The sequence below is a fragment of the Xenopus tropicalis genome, chromosome 10 (assembly GCF_000004195.4).
Source record: "Xenopus tropicalis strain Nigerian chromosome 10, UCB_Xtro_10.0, whole genome shotgun sequence".
Classification (NCBI taxonomy): Eukaryota; Metazoa; Chordata; class Amphibia; order Anura; family Pipidae; genus Xenopus; species Xenopus tropicalis.
This window is the reverse complement of record NC_030686.2, coordinates 5,519,692-5,535,285: the sequence shown is the minus strand read 5'-3', so window position 1 is coordinate 5,535,285 and position 15,594 is coordinate 5,519,692. Positions and strand designations below refer to the sequence as shown.

Sequence of the window (15,594 nt, the reverse complement as noted above, 5' to 3'; positions counted from 1 at the left end):
TTTTGTTCAGCAGATCTCCAGTCTCCAATTTTACCTAGAAACCAGTGGTTTGTAAGAGAGACTGGTATATAAATAGAGGAGGGCCTAGATAGCAGGATAAGTAATAAAGTAACAATAAAACTGGAGCCTCACAGAGCAATAGTTTTTGGCTGCCGGGGTCAGTGACCCCCATTTGAAAGCTCGAAAGAGTCAGAATATAATTAAAACAATTATACAACATGAAGACCAGTTGAAAAGCCACTAAGAACAGGCCAACATACTAAAAGTTTCCCTAAAGGTGGACCACCTTCCATTTTTGGCCTTTGTTATTTTACTACCCTCGGCCCCGGTGAATGCAGAGTGTTTTCCAGTCATTTAATTTAGGAGTGTTTGCAGGTTCTCCCTGGTAAAACTTTGCTGTGTGTTACATAAGCCTAAAGAATGGGGACTTTCAAAGCCTGTTCTGCCTCAGGTCACAAATATAAACACACCTGCTACAAATGCTGGAGGGCAAATAAAGGCCCCCATACACGGGCCGATTTTTTACTGTCAAACGACCGATTCCCGAACGATCCGATACTATCGTTAAGTTATCGTATAGTTGATGGTGTGCGAATGATCGTCGGCCCATTAATCGACCCGACATTATCGTCCCCAAAATCGATCGGCCAGGTTTAAAAATTTTAGTCGTTTAACGATAAAATCTGCCAGTTGGTGTGAGTGTCAGACATTTGTCTTCAAACGATTGTTCTCTGCGCATGTCATGATTGCCAGCAGCGGAAGTCAACGAACATAAATAAATAAATACCGCTTCCGCCACGACATTGGATCGTACGTAGATGTACGATCGTACGTATTTTACGATAATGATACGATGAAATCTTTTGCAAATTATCGTTGCCCGTGGATGGCATATCGTATGGAAACCCGATCGCCATACGATCGTTTGCTGATATAATCGTTCGTCGCACAACGAGTGAAATCACCTCATTTAATCATTGGTCCCCTGGGATAACAATAGGATCATACACAAGCCCAATGAGGTTTCATTTCCCAATAGGATTTTTCTAAACTGTCAGATAGATAGCTGACCAATCCCAGGCCACGATTTGTCAGGAAGTCCATTGTTTTGGCAGCACACACAGGCCAGCTAATGGATTCCCTCTTATGGCCAATTAACAGTGCATTTTATATCCTTTTTTCAGATTGAGAAAATGGCAGCCAGCGAAAGGAAGGCAGAAATCCAAGCCCTGACGTCACTGTCTCCTGACTTCCTGTCCAGGGTCTATTTACCCAACAAGCTGCGTTACGGAGGCTGGATCTGAGCAGCGCAGGACACGTATTGGGGCTAAAAAACTGCATGTTTTTTCTTAATGCAAAATTGTTATTTTTCAGTTGGAATATTAAGCATTTCTTGTTACCTTGTTACTAGTTTGGCAAAATAAAAAAGTTATGAGCACAACCACTGTGTGTCTGCATAATATATATATACTGTACACGGTATGGGATCTATTATCCAGAATGCTTGGGACCTGCAGTTTCGCTGCTGTCTGCACGGAGTGCCAGAGTGAAAACTCACTTCCAGAAAGAATTTCATGACAGCCATAGCAGAGGCCTATCAGGCATTCCACTCTCCCCCTCCTCTCCCCGCGGCCATGCTTTATATAGAATGGGGATTGGCGTTGCGGTCTAATCGTACGAGACTGCAAGGGGCCAGCAAAATGATGGGACTTCTAAGGAGCTATCTGAGACCACTGGCTGGGGGCCAACAATCAGGGCTAATCTGGCAAAAGTGGGCCACTTAGGAGGCAATTTCAGCATTTGCTTGAGGGATGCAGGGCCTACACGTGTATAAAGCTGCCCATACACATTCAGATTTTAGTCTTCTTCTGACGAACGTTGGGATATCGGTCGTACGTTTAAATAAAAACTCACATTCAGCCTGAAATTGTAGGATAAAGCCCTAACAATAACCAATGGGCGGATGTTCTGAACATGAAATAGTTACAGGCACCAATCGTACGGAAGTGACTCCCATTGTAGGGCCCCCAAGGGTATCGGCAGATACACAGATACATGCGCAGATTTTATCCTTATCCCACAGACATTTTATAACTTGTCCGACCGACTAAACGTCCCATCGCCATGGTACAAAAATTATCGGGACAATAATTCGTAGCCCACACTGTCTGAAAATTGTACAAAACTAGATTTGGTACAATTGTATTGGTACATGTATGGCCGGCTTTATAACCCCTTGGGTAATTCTTTACAGGAATCTTGAAGAATGTTTCCCGAGGAAATTGCGTTACCCCCAATGTCAGAGTATAAGGATCTGTATGATATCAATGCACAGCAATTAGCAGCTAAAGCCAGGGCCAATCTCCCAGCCCCACAGCCAAACATTCTCTCATTCCCAGGCCCACTTTCCACACAAACTCTTGCTTTGGCCAAATTGGGAGAAACCGATCTGAGGGAGTCAGGTAACCAGTAAAGTCTGCACTCTGAGCAGAAAATATAGTATTTTTAATTAATTGTTTGCAGCTGAGATAGTGGCGGGCACAACGGCCAAATAACACAAAAGAAGTCTTTATTTTTATTTTTTTTTTTTGGTCAGAGAACTGGGGGAACTAACAACTCCGGGCAAGGCGGGATTACGCACATTCCCGTAAGGCACTTGCGTATTGCGTCATTACGTTACGCGTCGTTGGGACGCCAGTCTCGCGTGATGAGACGTGAGACGTGCGGGTTCCCGTGAGGCGGAGGCGGGAGCGGGCAGGTAGAGCCCCTTGCGGGAGTGTAAGTGGCGCCCCGGCACTGCGGCCTGTCATAGGGACAGCGGGACTGTGGGACAGCGGGACAGCGGGACTGTGGGACAGCGGGACGGACTGATCAGCGGGAGGGAGGGAGTTAGGGGGCCGGGTCTGCAGCTCACTGACAGCATGGGGGCCGCTAGTCCGGGGCAGTGCAGCACAGAGGGGCCCCTTTAACTCCCCAAACGGGCCGGGATAACCGTAACCCGATGTCTGCCCTGCCCATAGGCACAGGACTCAGTGCGAATAGGGACAGGGCTAGGGAAGGGGCCACAGGGCTAGGGAAGGGGCCACAGGGCTAGGGAAGGGCCACAGTGTAGGGAAGGGGCTGGGGCCACAGGGCTAGGGAAGGGGCCGGGGCCACAGGGCTAGGGAAGGGGCACTGTGTAGGGAAGGGGCTGGGGCCACAGGGCTAGGGAAGGGCCACAGTGTAGGGAAGGGGCTGGGGCCACAGGGCTAGGGAAGGGCCACAGTGTAGGGAAGGGGCTGGGGCCACAGGGCTAGGGGCCGGGGCCACAGGGCTAGGGAAGGGGCCGGGGCCACTGGGCTAGGGAAGGGCCACAGTGTAGGGAAGGGGCCGGGGCCACTGGGCTAGGGAAGGGCCACAGTTGTAGGGAAGGGGCCGGGGCCACAGGGCTAGGGAAGGGGCCACAGGGCTAGGGAAGGGCCACAGTGTAGGGAAGGGGCTGGGGCCACAGGGCTAGGGAAGGGCCACAGTGTAGGGAAGGGGCTGGGGCCACAGGGCTAGGGAAGGGGCCGGGGCCACAGGGCTAGGGAAGGGGCCACAGGGCTAGGGAAGGGCCACAGGGCTAGGGAAGGGGCCGGGGCCACAGGGCTAGGGAAGGGCCACAGGGCTAGGGAAGGGGCCGGGGCCACAGGGCTAGGGAAGGGGCCGGGGCCACAGGGCTAGGGAAGGGGCCGGGGCCACAGGGCTAGGGAAGGGGCCGGGGCCACAGGGCTAGGGAAGGGCCACAGTGTAGCGAAGGGGCCGGGGCCACTGGGCTAGGGAAGGGGCACAGGGCTAGGGAAGGGGCACAGGGCTAGGGAAGGGGCACAGGGCTAGGGAAGGGGCACAGGGCTAGGGAAGGGGCCACAGGGCTAGGGAAGGGGCACAGGGCTAGGGAAGGGGCACTGTGTAGGGAAAGGGCTTGGGCCACAGGGCTAGGGAAGGGCCACAGGGCTAGGGAAGGGCCACAGGGCTAGGGAAGGGCCACAGGGCTAGGGAAGGGGCACAGTGTAGGGAAGGGGCTGGGGCCACAGGGCTAAGGAAGGGGCCGGGGCCACAGGGCTAGGGAAGGGGCCGGGGCCACAGGGCTAGGGAAGGGGCACTGTGTAGGGAAGGGGCACTGTGTAGGGAAGGGGCTGGGGCCACAGGGCTAGGGAAGGGCCACAGTGTAGGGAAGGGGCCGGGGCCACTGGGCTAGGGAAGGGGCACAGGGCTAGGGAAGGGGCACTGTGTAGGGAAGGGGCTGGGGCCACAGGGCTAGGGAAGGGGCACTGTGTAGGGAAGGGGCTGGGGCCACAGGGCTAGGGAAGGGGCTGGGGCCACAGGGCTAGGGAAGGGGCCAGGGCTAGGGAAGGGCCACAGGGCTAAGGAAGGGGCTGGGGCCACAGGGCTAAGGAAGGGGCCGGGGCCACAGGGCTAGGGAAGGGGCCGGGGCCACAGGGCTAGGGAAGGGGCACTGTGTAGGGAAGGGGCACTGTGTAGGGAAGGGGCTGGGGCCACAGGGCTAGGGAAGGGCCACAGTGTAGGGAAGGGGCCGGGGCCACTGGGCTAGGGAAGGGGCACAGGGCTAGGGAAGGGGCACTGTGTAGGGAAGGGGCTGGGGCCACAGGGCTAGGGAAGGGGCACTGTGTAGGGAAGGGGCTGGGGCCACAGGGCTAGGGAAGGGGCTGGGGCCACAGGGCTAGGGAAGGGGCCGGGGCCACAGGGCTAGGGAAGGGGCCGGGGCCACAGGGCTAGGGAAGGGGCCGGGGGGCACAGGGCTATAAGTAGATGGGTCAGAGGCACAGGAGTTTTCCCTGAACTCTAACACTGCCATTATGTGTGTGTTGCTGGTTAAGTCGCTATGATTTTCTCATTTCCTTTCTGTTTAAGTAAAACCATGAGTTTATTTTCTACCCCTGGGGGATTTGGAACCGGGGGCGGCAGTATGTTCGGCAGCACAGCGACCGATAACCACAATCCTATGAAGGTAAGCGGATTCCATGGGGGAACCTGTAGCTCCGGCTCTAGCCCCCCCCCCCATTAATCACCGTCCCTTCCTTTCGTGCAGGACATCGAAGTCACGTCACCCCCAGACGACAGCATCTCGTGCCTCTCGTTCAGCCCCCCCACGCTGCCCGGCAACTTCCTAATCGCCGGTTCCTGGGCCAATGACGTGAGTGCCATTCCTGCCTCGGATTTGTGCCGAACGTCCGGCATTCTGAATCTTTATATTAATAAAGAGATAAACCCTCATATGTAATAAACTGCCCAGGAGCAGTAACCCATAGCAACCAATAAGATGACCAGTAAATGCTTCCTGCTGATTGGTTGCTATGGGTTACTGCTCCTGGGCAAACTTAGTGCCTTTTATTACGTAACTTTCTATGGTTCTGCCTCTTTGCAGCTTTCAAATGGGGGTCACTGACCCCGGCAGCCAAAAAACTGCTCTTTGAAGCTACAATATTGTTGTTATTGTTACTTTTTAATACTTACCTTTCTATTCAGCCCCTCTGCTATTTATATATCAATCACTTTCTCACACCACTTCCTGGTTGCTAAGGCATTTTGGACCCTAGCAACCAGATAACTGCTGAAACTCCTAACTGGAAAGCTGCGGAACAAAAACTACTATTAACAAATGAAGACCAATTGCAAGTTGTACCATGTGTCTCTAATAAGGATCTGACTTGCTGACGGAGCTTTCTGTGTGCAGGTTCGGTGCTGGGAAGTTCAGGATAACGGACAGACCATTCCGAAGGCGCAACAGATGCACACAGGCCCCGTGCTGGACGTCTGCTGGAGTGACGTGAGTATTACTTTATCACTTTATACTTCTAGTAAGGAGAGAATTAGCAGTGCAGCCAAGCAGTCTCCTAGTTTGTTGCCTTTTGCCCAATATATTTAATTGCAATTAGACAGCTTAGACAGTATGTGCAAGCTTCCCATGCTTTGCTCACTAATGCACCCCCATACCCCCCCGTATGTACAAGCTTCCCATGCTGTGCTCACTAATGCACCCCCATACCCCCCCGTATGTACAAGCTTCCCATGCTGTGCTCACTAATGCACCCCCATACCCCCCGTATGTACAAGCTTCCCATGCTGTGCTCACTAATGCACCCCCATACCCCCCCGTATGTACAAGCTTCCCATGCTGTGCTCACTAATGCACCCCCATACCCCCCCGTATGTACAAGCTTCCCATGCTGTGCTCACTAATGCACCCCCATACCCCCCCGTATGTGCAAGCTTTCCATTGCTGTGCTCACTAATGCACCCCCATACCCCCCCGTATGTGCAAGCTTCCCATGCTGTGCTCACTAATGCACCCCCATACCCCCCCGTATGTACAAGCTTCCCATGCTGTGCTCACTAATGCACCCCCATACCCCCCCGTATGTACAAGCTTCCCATGCTGTGCTCACTAATGCACCCCCATACCCCCCCGTATGTACAAGCTTCCCATGCTGTGCTCACTAATGCACCCCCATACCCCCCCGTATGTGCAAATTTTTAGGGTTGTATATAGATCTTGCACTGAATGTTTTCTGGGGGAATTTTCAATGAAACTTTGTATTTACAGGACGGGAGCAAAGTGTTTACAGCCTCGTGTGATAAAACTGCCAAAATGTGGGACCTGAACAGCAACCAATCAATACAAATTGCACAGGTAGAGTGATGTGATTCAGTACAGACTGCAGCATATACTGAGCCCATAGTGTGTATCCAGTATGCCTGCCATAAAGCAAGGCTGGGCTGTTGTTTTCCCAGCAACACACAGGCAGAATGAAACCGTTCCTGCACAGAGTTACACTACAGTTACAGTTACACTACACTGCATATTATAAGAGACTTGTTTCCCTGATGAAAAGTCTGTTTGTTCTCACAATGTGCGAGTTTTTCCTTTTACTTAGTGTTCTAACTGCACTAATGTTTCCTCAGCATGATGCCCCTATAAAGACCGTGCATTGGGTAAAGGCCCCAAACTACAGCTGTATCATGACTGGGAGCTGGGATAAAAGTTTGAAGGTAAATCTGTCGTTTTAATTGTCAATATGGTTACAGTTACTATAATGTGGCTCCCTGGGTGTCCCAAATGAAATGTACATCTCTACAAGTATGGGACCTCTTATCCAGAATGCTCGGGACCTGGGATTTTATTACAGAGAAAAGGGAATCATTTAACCATTAAATAAACCCAATAGGGCTGTTCTGCCCCCAATAAGGGGTAATTATATCTTAGTTGGGATCAAGTACAGGTACTGTTTTATTATTACAGAGAAAAGGGAATCATTTAACCATTAAATAAACCCAATAGGGCTGTTCTGCCCCAATAAGGGGTAATTATATCTTAGTTGGGATCAAGTACAGGTACTGTTTTATTATTACAGAGAAAAGGGAATCATTTAACCATTAAATAAACCCAATAGGGCTGTTCTGCCCCAATAAGGGGTAATTATATCTTAGTTGGGATCAAGTACAGGTACTGTTTTATTATTACAGAGAAAAGGGAATCATTTAACCATTAAATAAACCCAATAGGGCTGTTCTGCCCCAATAAGGGGTAATTATATCTTAGTTGGGATCAAGTACAGGTACTGTTTTATTATTACAGAGAAAAGGGAATCATTTAACCATGAAATAAACCCAATAGGGCTGTTTCTGCCCCAATAAGGGGTAATTATATCTTAGTTGGGATCAAGTACAGGTACTGTTTTATTATTACAGAGAAAAGGGAATCATTTAACCATGAAATAAACCCAATAGGGCTGTTCTGCCCCAATAAGGGTAATTATATCTTAGTTGGGATCAAGTACAGGTACTGTTTTATTATTACAGAGAAAAGGGAATCATTTAACCATGAAATAAACCCAATAGGGCTGTTCTGCCCCAATAAGGGGTAATTATATCTTAGTTGGGATCAAGTACAGGTACTGTTTTATTATTACAGAGAAAAGGGAATCATTTAACCATTAAATAAACCCAATAGGGCTGTTCTGCCCCAATAAGGGGTAATTATATCTTAGTTGGGATCAAGTACAGGTACTGTTTTATTATTACAGAGAAAAGGGAATCATTTAACCATGAAATAAACCCAATAGGAATGTTCTGCCCCCAATAAGGGGTAATTATATCTTAGTTGGCACCATACTGGGCGGGGCCACACAAGGGGCTTTACTTGTCCCAGATACCCCATCCTTTTGCATTTTTATGGAATATAATTCCTATCATGATTTTCAAGAGAATATTTTGTATTATTTGTTTCCATTTCTAGTTTTGGGACACACGGTCGCCTAACCCATTGCTGACTCTGCAACTCCCAGAGCGATGTTACTGTGCCGATGTGGTAAGTTCTGGATAGAAGTGTTATGGGAGGGGGGAGAATAGATGTTTTGGTGTTACTGTTCCTTTAAGACACATGAAATGAATATATTTAGTGTATGTAAAGTGCTGACGTGTTTCTTTTCTTTAGGTGTACCCTATGGCTGTTGTGGCCACGGCGGAGAGAGGGTTAATTGTGTATCAGCTTGAGAACCAGCCCTCAGAATTTAGAAGAATAGACTCTCCCCTTAAACATCAGGTAATGGTTGCAAAGGGCCCCGGGCTACAGAAATAGCACAAGAGACTGCATTGGAGATGTGCCGCTGATTAAAGGGACGTTGCCATGATTATTTCTAAATGACACTGTTACACAGCAAATAATTCCCTCTGCCATTTAACCTTTTATTCTTCAACCAACAAATGTATTTGTAGCTGTAATATTGGCGTGTAGGCGCCATCTCAGTGCATTGTGCCTTTCAGCCAGCGCTACACATTAGAACTGCTTTCAGCTAACCTATTGTTTCTCCTACTCCCATGTAACTGGAGGAGTCCCAAGCCGGACTTGGATTTCTTACTATTGAGTGCTATTCTGATACCTACTGGGAGCTGCTATCTTGCTCCCTTCCCATTGTTCTGCTGATCGGCTGCTGGGGGTGAGGGTGGGGGGATATCACTCCAACTTGCAGCGCAGCAGTAAAGTGTGCCTGAGTCTGAGCTTTCAGCCAGCGCTACACATTAGACTGCTTTCAGCTAACCTATTGTTTTTCAGTGATATTGGGCTGTTGCTATAGTGACCTGCCCTGGGTTAATGTGAATTCTGTCTCCCCCCACAGCACAGGTGTGTCGCTATATTTAAAGACAAGCAGAACAAACCAACTGGTTTTGCACTGGGAAGCATTGAAGGAAGAGTCGCCATTCATTATATCAACCCCCCCAATCCGTAAGTATCCTCTTACCCAATAATGGGCAAATAACTGCTCCTTCTGGTTGTGGACCTACCCCTCCCAGTGCCCAGGGGGAGGCTAGGTGTTTAGGTGCCCATACACGGGCCGATTTTAGCTGCTAATATCAGTCCTTTAGACCAATTCTGTCCATGTATGGGCACGAACAACTCCCTGACCTACATCTGGCCTGAAATTGGCAGATCTCAATGGGGCAGGTTTGATTTTTCCATCGGATCGTGGCTCACATCGGCTGGTTGATCCCCAAATGGACAGCGCGTATACCCGCCATTTTAACTTGATCATTTGGCCCTAGGGTCAAAGGACCCAATTAGCCCAATATCGCCCACCCGTAGGTGGGCATATCAGGAAGAGATCTGCTCGCTTGGCGACCTCGCCGCCGTGTATGGCCCCCTACAGTGCAACATTCGGGAGTCTGACGAGTCTGTTCTTTTCCATTAGAGCCAAAGACAACTTCACGTTTAAATGCCACCGCTCCAACGGCACAAACACCACCGCCCCTCAGGATATCTACGCCGTGAGTATTATTTCTTCAGCCCTTTGCACGGGCAACAATACGGGCATTGCTGCTGCATTATGTTATGGAATGTCCTATTCCTAGCAAAGTTTCAATTGGTCTTCATTATCTTTTCATAGTTTTTGTATTTGCCTCCTTCTATATCTTTCCAGCTTTCAAATGGGGATAAGTTGCCCAGGGCATAAAAAAACTCACTGTATTATTGTTACTTTTTATTACTTATCTTTCTATTCAGTCCGTCTCCTATTCATATTCCAGTCTTTCTTTTAAACCACTGCCTGGTTACTAAGGTAAACAAGACCCTAGCAACCAGATAGCTGCTGAAACGCCAAACAGGAGAATTGGCTTTATTTACCCCTTGGCTGAAGTTGCCGCCTTGTTTTGCCCCCTATGCAGGTAAATGGCATTGCTTTCCATCCCGTACACGGCACTTTGGCTACAGTCGGCTCAGACGGCCGATTCAGTTTCTGGGACAAAGATGCACGGACCAAACTGAAGACGTCGGAGCAGCTGGACCAGCCAATCTCCGCTTGTTCCTTCAACCACAATGGAAACATTTTTGCCTATTCGTCCAGCTATGACTGGTCCAAGGTGTGTCTGGGTGTTAGTGCTTACAGGGCTTTAGGCTTATTAAAGGGGTGGCTTACGTATGTTATATGCAACTTTGCAATTGGTCTCCATTATTTTTTTTTTTTTTTATAGTTTTTAAATTATTTGCCTTCCTCTTGTACATCTTTCAAATGGGGGTCGCTGACCCCGGCTCTGTGGGGCTACAGTTTGATCCATATTGTTAATAAGGATGCACTGAATCCACTATTTTAGAATCCGGCCGAACCCCGAATCATTTGCAAAAGATTCGGCCGAATACTGAACCGAATGGGAATCTTAGGAGGGTTTAAGGAGAACCTTGTGCTTTTCAACTTCCGTATTTGTGACAAAAAGTCACGTGATTTTAAAGATTCGGGTTCAGTTCAGCCAGATACATGGATTCGGGTAAATCCAAATCCGGCTGAAAAAGGCCGAATGTTGGGCAAATCCCAAACCGAATCCTGGATTCAGAGCATCCTAATTGTTACTTTTTATTCCTTATCTTTCTATTCAGACCCTCTCCTATTCATATTCCAGTCTCTCATTCAAAACACTGCCCGGTTGCTAAGGTAAACAAGACCCTAGCAACCAGATAGCTGCTGAACAAAAAGCCAAATAACTGAGAAACCTTGACTCCCTCTGTACAGGGCCATGAATTCTACAACCCACAGAAGAAGAACTATATCTTCTTGCGTAACGCGGCCGAAGAATTAAAACCGCGGAATAAGAAATAGTAAGTATCGTGTTCGTCTGTACCCCGGCAGTTTCCGAACTCTTCATACATATCCATTCATGCAACTCTAACAAGTAACGCCTGTTTGAAGAGTTGCATGATACTTGGGTAATCCTTTCAAAGTAACCCCACAGCATTCACACCTCTGTGAGTGTCAGATGTCCCCTCTCTGCAGAGTTACAAAGTGCCATTGTGATTGGATTAGTGGAAGAGTATATACGCTGAGGGCTTCCCATACCAGTCAGTTGAACTGAAGAAGCTGCTCGGATGAGTAGTGAAATGTCTTCAATGATTACTAAACAAGTCCAGTTGCTTTAGATTTATTTATACTAGATATATCGTGTATTTGGCATTAGGGGACACAGGACCTATGGGGTTAATGCACCCCCCAACAGGAAAGAGGGCTGAAACAAGGACTCCCTTATTCCTGGCTATATCCCTTATACACAGGCGCAAGAGCTAGCAATTATACAGGTTTCCCTATTATAAAAGATGCCTTGTTTGTGAGCAGTGCTGTCTGACCAGTAATATCTCTTTATTGGGGTAATAAGCTTTTCACCCACTAGATGGCGCCAACAGCCGTCTGAGCAACACTCTTCCCTTCTCTTTCTTGATGAAGTTGTTCATTTTGCTGGGGAAGTGACAAGTTTATGTCCTCCCTTAAATCCACAAAGCATATAAGAGAATTTCACCATGAATTAACCTTTTGAATTCCTGCACACTGAATAATCTAAGCGGGTTGCCTTTGCTTCTCTGGCTTAACCTAAAATTATCAGTTGCAGATTTTCAATGGTCTTCCCCATGCAAATGGTAGCTTTTAAGGTGTACTTTTGCTTTGAAGGAGAAGGAAAGGCATTTTGGCATTTAATTGCCAATAGATAGTCGCAATAGTGCAAGCTGGAACACTATATTTATTCTGTAGAAAGCTTTACCATACCTGAGTAAACAGCCCTAGAAGCTCCTTCTGTTTGTTTAAGATAGCTGCCATTTTAGCTTGGTCTCAGTAGCTTCTGTGCTGCAGCTCTGGCTGCTGGTAGCTCGGGTTACAGCATAGTTGGGAGGGGGAGAGAGGAGAGATGGGGGGAGGAGGAGGAAAAGGGAGGAGGAGAAATGGGGGAGGAGGAGGAAAAGGGAGGGGAGAGAGGAGAGATGGCGGAGGAGGAGGAGGAAAAGGGAGGGGGAGAGAGGAGAGATGGCGGAGGAGGAGAAAAGGGAGGGGGAGAGAGGAGAGATGGCGGAGGAGGAGGAAAAGGGAGGGGAGAGAGGAGAGATGGCGGAGGAGGAGAAGGGAGGGGGAGAGATGGGGGGAGGAGGAGAATGGAGGGGGAGAGAGGAGAGATGGCGGAGGAGGAGGAAAAGGGAGGGGGAGAGATGGCGGAGGAGGAGGAAAAGGGAGGGGGAGAGAGGAGAGATGGCGGAGGAGGAGGAAAAGGGAGGGGGAGAGAGGAGAGATGGCGGAGGAGGAGAAGGGAGGGGGAGAGATGGGGGGAGGAGGAGAATGGAGGGGGAGAAAGGTGCAAACTGAGCAGACTCATGCCGTACAGAACATGTGACACAAAAGGAGACAAGAAATCCTGTGTTTCTTTTGATAGAGGACTCAGAGCAGTGTTTCTGTGAGTGCTTATGGCTGTATTTCCTTCTCCTATAACTGAGGTTAACACTATAAGGCACAAGAGACTAATGCATTTATTGGGAACGTTGATCCCTTAGGTAGGTGCATTGCTGGGGGATCCAGGGGATCTTTCTGGGTGTCAGGAGGAGCCAAGGGGATCTCAGAGGGAGAACAGCTGCCTAACATATCACATGATCTGCACCAGCGAATCGTTATTCCTTTTTCTAATCATTCCTCTTGTTTGTTCCAGGTGAGCAGCCCCCGCCAAGGGCACAGTATTGGAGATATGAGTTTCCCATACTGCTCAGCACAGCGCTTACACCTGGCCCCGCCCCCGGCACAGACCTCACTTTCATGCTGCCAATCCCCTTCGCGTCTGCGCAGACTCTGAAATTTTCGTTGAACCCATGTACAGAACAAGGACAGTTTCTCTCGCCCCCCCCATTCCTGTCGTGAGAGACCCCCGATATTGTCGTCTTTCTGGATCAATTGTATGTGTCGTAAGCCCAGCGGGGCAGCATGCTGATTAACTCGCCTTAAAGGGCCGGAACGGAGGAACTGGACGGTGTCTGGTTGGGTCTTGTTTTATATTTGAATAAAGTTTTTTTTTTTTTTTATATATATCAAACCTTTTTGATTTGATTTTTACATCCTCTCTGGTATATTAGAGAGATACTGGTACCTAGAGTCCTAGGCAATGGGTTCATCCAATTACAACTCTTACCCCCCCCGGTGCAACTATCTCTGCAGCCCCCTTGCACGTTCTGTCCCCTGCTGTGTTTTACTTAATCAGACCCTATGAATATGGAAGGATACACTCGGATAGATCGGACCTTAGATTGTAAGCTCACTGGGTCAGGGACTGATGGGAATGGGATAGGGACCTTAGATTGTAAGCTCACTGGGGCTGGGACTGATGGGAATGTGATTGGGACCTTAGATTGTAAGCTCACTGGGGCAGGGACTGATGGGAATGGGATTGGGACCTTAGATTGTAAGCTCACTGGGGCAGGGACTGATGGGAATGGGATAGGGACCTTAGATTGTAAGCTCACTGGGGCAGGGACTGATGGGAATGGATAGGGACCTTAGATTGTAAGCTCACTGGGGCAGGGACTGATGGGAATGGGATAGGGACCTTAGATTGTAAGCTCACTGGGGCAGGGACTGATGGGAATGGGATAGGGACCTTAGATTGTAAGCTCACTGGGGCAGGGACTGATGGGAATGTGATTGGGACCTTAGATTGTAAGCACACTGGGGCAGGGACTGATGGGAATGGGATAGGGACCTTAGATTGTAAGCTCACTGGGGCAGGGGCTGATGGGAATGGGATAGGGACCTTAGATTGTAAGCTCACTGGGGCAGGGACTGATGGGTATGGGATAGGGGTCTTAGATTGTAAGCTCACTGGGGCAGGGACTGATGGGAATGTGATAGGGACCTTAGATTGTAAGCTCACTGGGGCAGGGGCTGATGGGAATGTGATAGGGACCTTAGATTGTAAGCTCACTGGGGCAGGGACTGATGGGAATGTGATTGGGACTTTAGATTGTAAGCTCACTGGGGCAGGGACTGATGGGAATGTGATTGGGACCTTAGATTGTAAGCACACTGGGGCAGGGACTGATGGGAATGGGATAGGGACCTTAGATTGTAAGCTCACTGGGGCAGGGACTGATGGGAATGTGATAGGGACCTTAGATTGTAAGCTCACTGGGGCAGGGACTGATGGGAATGGGATAGGGACCTTAGACTGTAAGCTCACTGGGGCAGGGACTGATGGGAATGTGATAGGGACCTTAGATTGTAAGCTCACTGGGGCAGGGACTGATGGGAATGGGATAGGGACCTTAGACTGTAAGCTCACTGGGGCAGGGACTGATGGGAATGTGATAGGGACCTTAGATTGTAAGCTCACTGGGGCAGGGATTGAATGGAATGCTTTATCATCTCTATAGACTAGCTCTGTGGGACAGGTCGGCCCCATGTAGACAAGAATAATACCCATCGCGACCATTAGAGGGCAAAAGTGAGCTGAGTAAAATAGTTGCTTCATTTGCCGTCTTATATTCCCAAGCTGAAACTGAAGCGTTCGTTACGAGGGGCAAATAAATGTTTGAAAGAATCGGTGAAACTCATTGAAAATTCCATTTCCATTGGAAAATGTCAAGCTTAGTTTAAAATGTAAAGGTTTTATAAAGCCACATTCCTACAGATTCAAGATTGAACCACCAGGGGGCGACGTTCCATTAGTCTATAGATCATGTCTATAGTATATAATATAATCTATTAATATACAGATTAATACAACTTTATTTTGTTTTACATTTTCTCTTTACGTGAAACTTCCCCTTTAATCTCCTCCTACAGCGGTGTTGCCATATCCATTTCTGTCTCTGGTTCTGACTTCGGAATTGGTTGAGTAGGTCGGTTCTCTCCCGGATCATTTGCCCCCCCCCCCCCCCCCCCCTGTTGTTTCAGGAGTCGGAACCAGCAGTATAAATAGAGCAATTGCTTTATTCCCTTTTGGGTTTACTTGCCCTTTAAATTCTATGTTCCATGCAACGGATAAAATCGAGATAAAAATCTGTTTCTCGGTTACATTTTTCTGCTCGTGGTCACTGTTGCTTTTTTTCCAGTAAAAGGATCTAAACTCGGAGAGATTTCCCCTTCCTTTTCGGTGCCGTTTGGATCTCCAAATATAGAGTTAGTCGGGCCCCTTATCTGCGTAATGATGAGCGGAACCCACTGGGGCCGAGTGTTGTTTGTTTGTACTGGCAGGAAAGTCAGGCACAGAGAATTACCCCCGATATGCATTAATCCCCCCCTGGCTTTCCTATGTGTCCTTAGGCACATC

General features: G+C 48.7%; 2 protein-coding genes across 6 annotated transcripts in view; both read left to right on the top strand.

Moving 5' to 3' along the window:
- Positions 1-1,441, top strand: part of spo11 (SPO11 meiotic protein covalently bound to DSB) — a 130,292-nt gene extending 128,851 nt beyond the window's left edge. For 2 of the 3 annotated variants that reach the window (XM_031894053.1, XM_031894052.1), the window contains one exon: positions 1,185-1,436. In XM_031894053.1, coding sequence (XP_031749913.1) covers positions 1,185-1,304 — 120 coding nt within the window. In that variant the 3' untranslated portion in view covers positions 1,305-1,436. Of the gene's footprint in view, positions 1-1,184 lie in introns of all 3 variants that reach the window. The other variant, NM_001008199.1, reaches the window with a different exon arrangement.
- A 1,219-nt stretch (positions 1,442-2,660) lies between these two features.
- Positions 2,661-13,357, top strand: rae1 (ribonucleic acid export 1). Of its 3 annotated transcripts, none has more exons than XM_031894127.1 (13): positions 2,666-2,758; positions 4,891-4,987; positions 5,069-5,173; positions 5,714-5,806; positions 6,584-6,670; positions 6,943-7,029; positions 8,276-8,347; positions 8,474-8,581; positions 9,156-9,262; positions 9,726-9,801; positions 10,198-10,392; positions 11,037-11,122; positions 12,985-13,357. In XM_031894127.1, coding segments are annotated over exons 2-13 (1,107 nt in total). In that variant the 5' UTR covers positions 2,666-2,758; positions 4,891-4,897; the 3' UTR covers positions 12,986-13,357. The 3 variants fall into 3 exon arrangements, with proteins under 3 accessions (XP_031749988.1, XP_031749987.1, NP_001017142.1); NM_001017142.2 differs by lacking the exon at positions 2,666-2,758 and adding an exon at positions 2,760-2,778 and having other exon boundaries at positions 12,985-13,351; XM_031894128.1 differs by lacking the exon at positions 12,985-13,357 and having other exon boundaries at positions 2,661-2,778; positions 11,037-11,123.
- Positions 13,358-15,594: the final 2,237 nt, after the last annotated feature.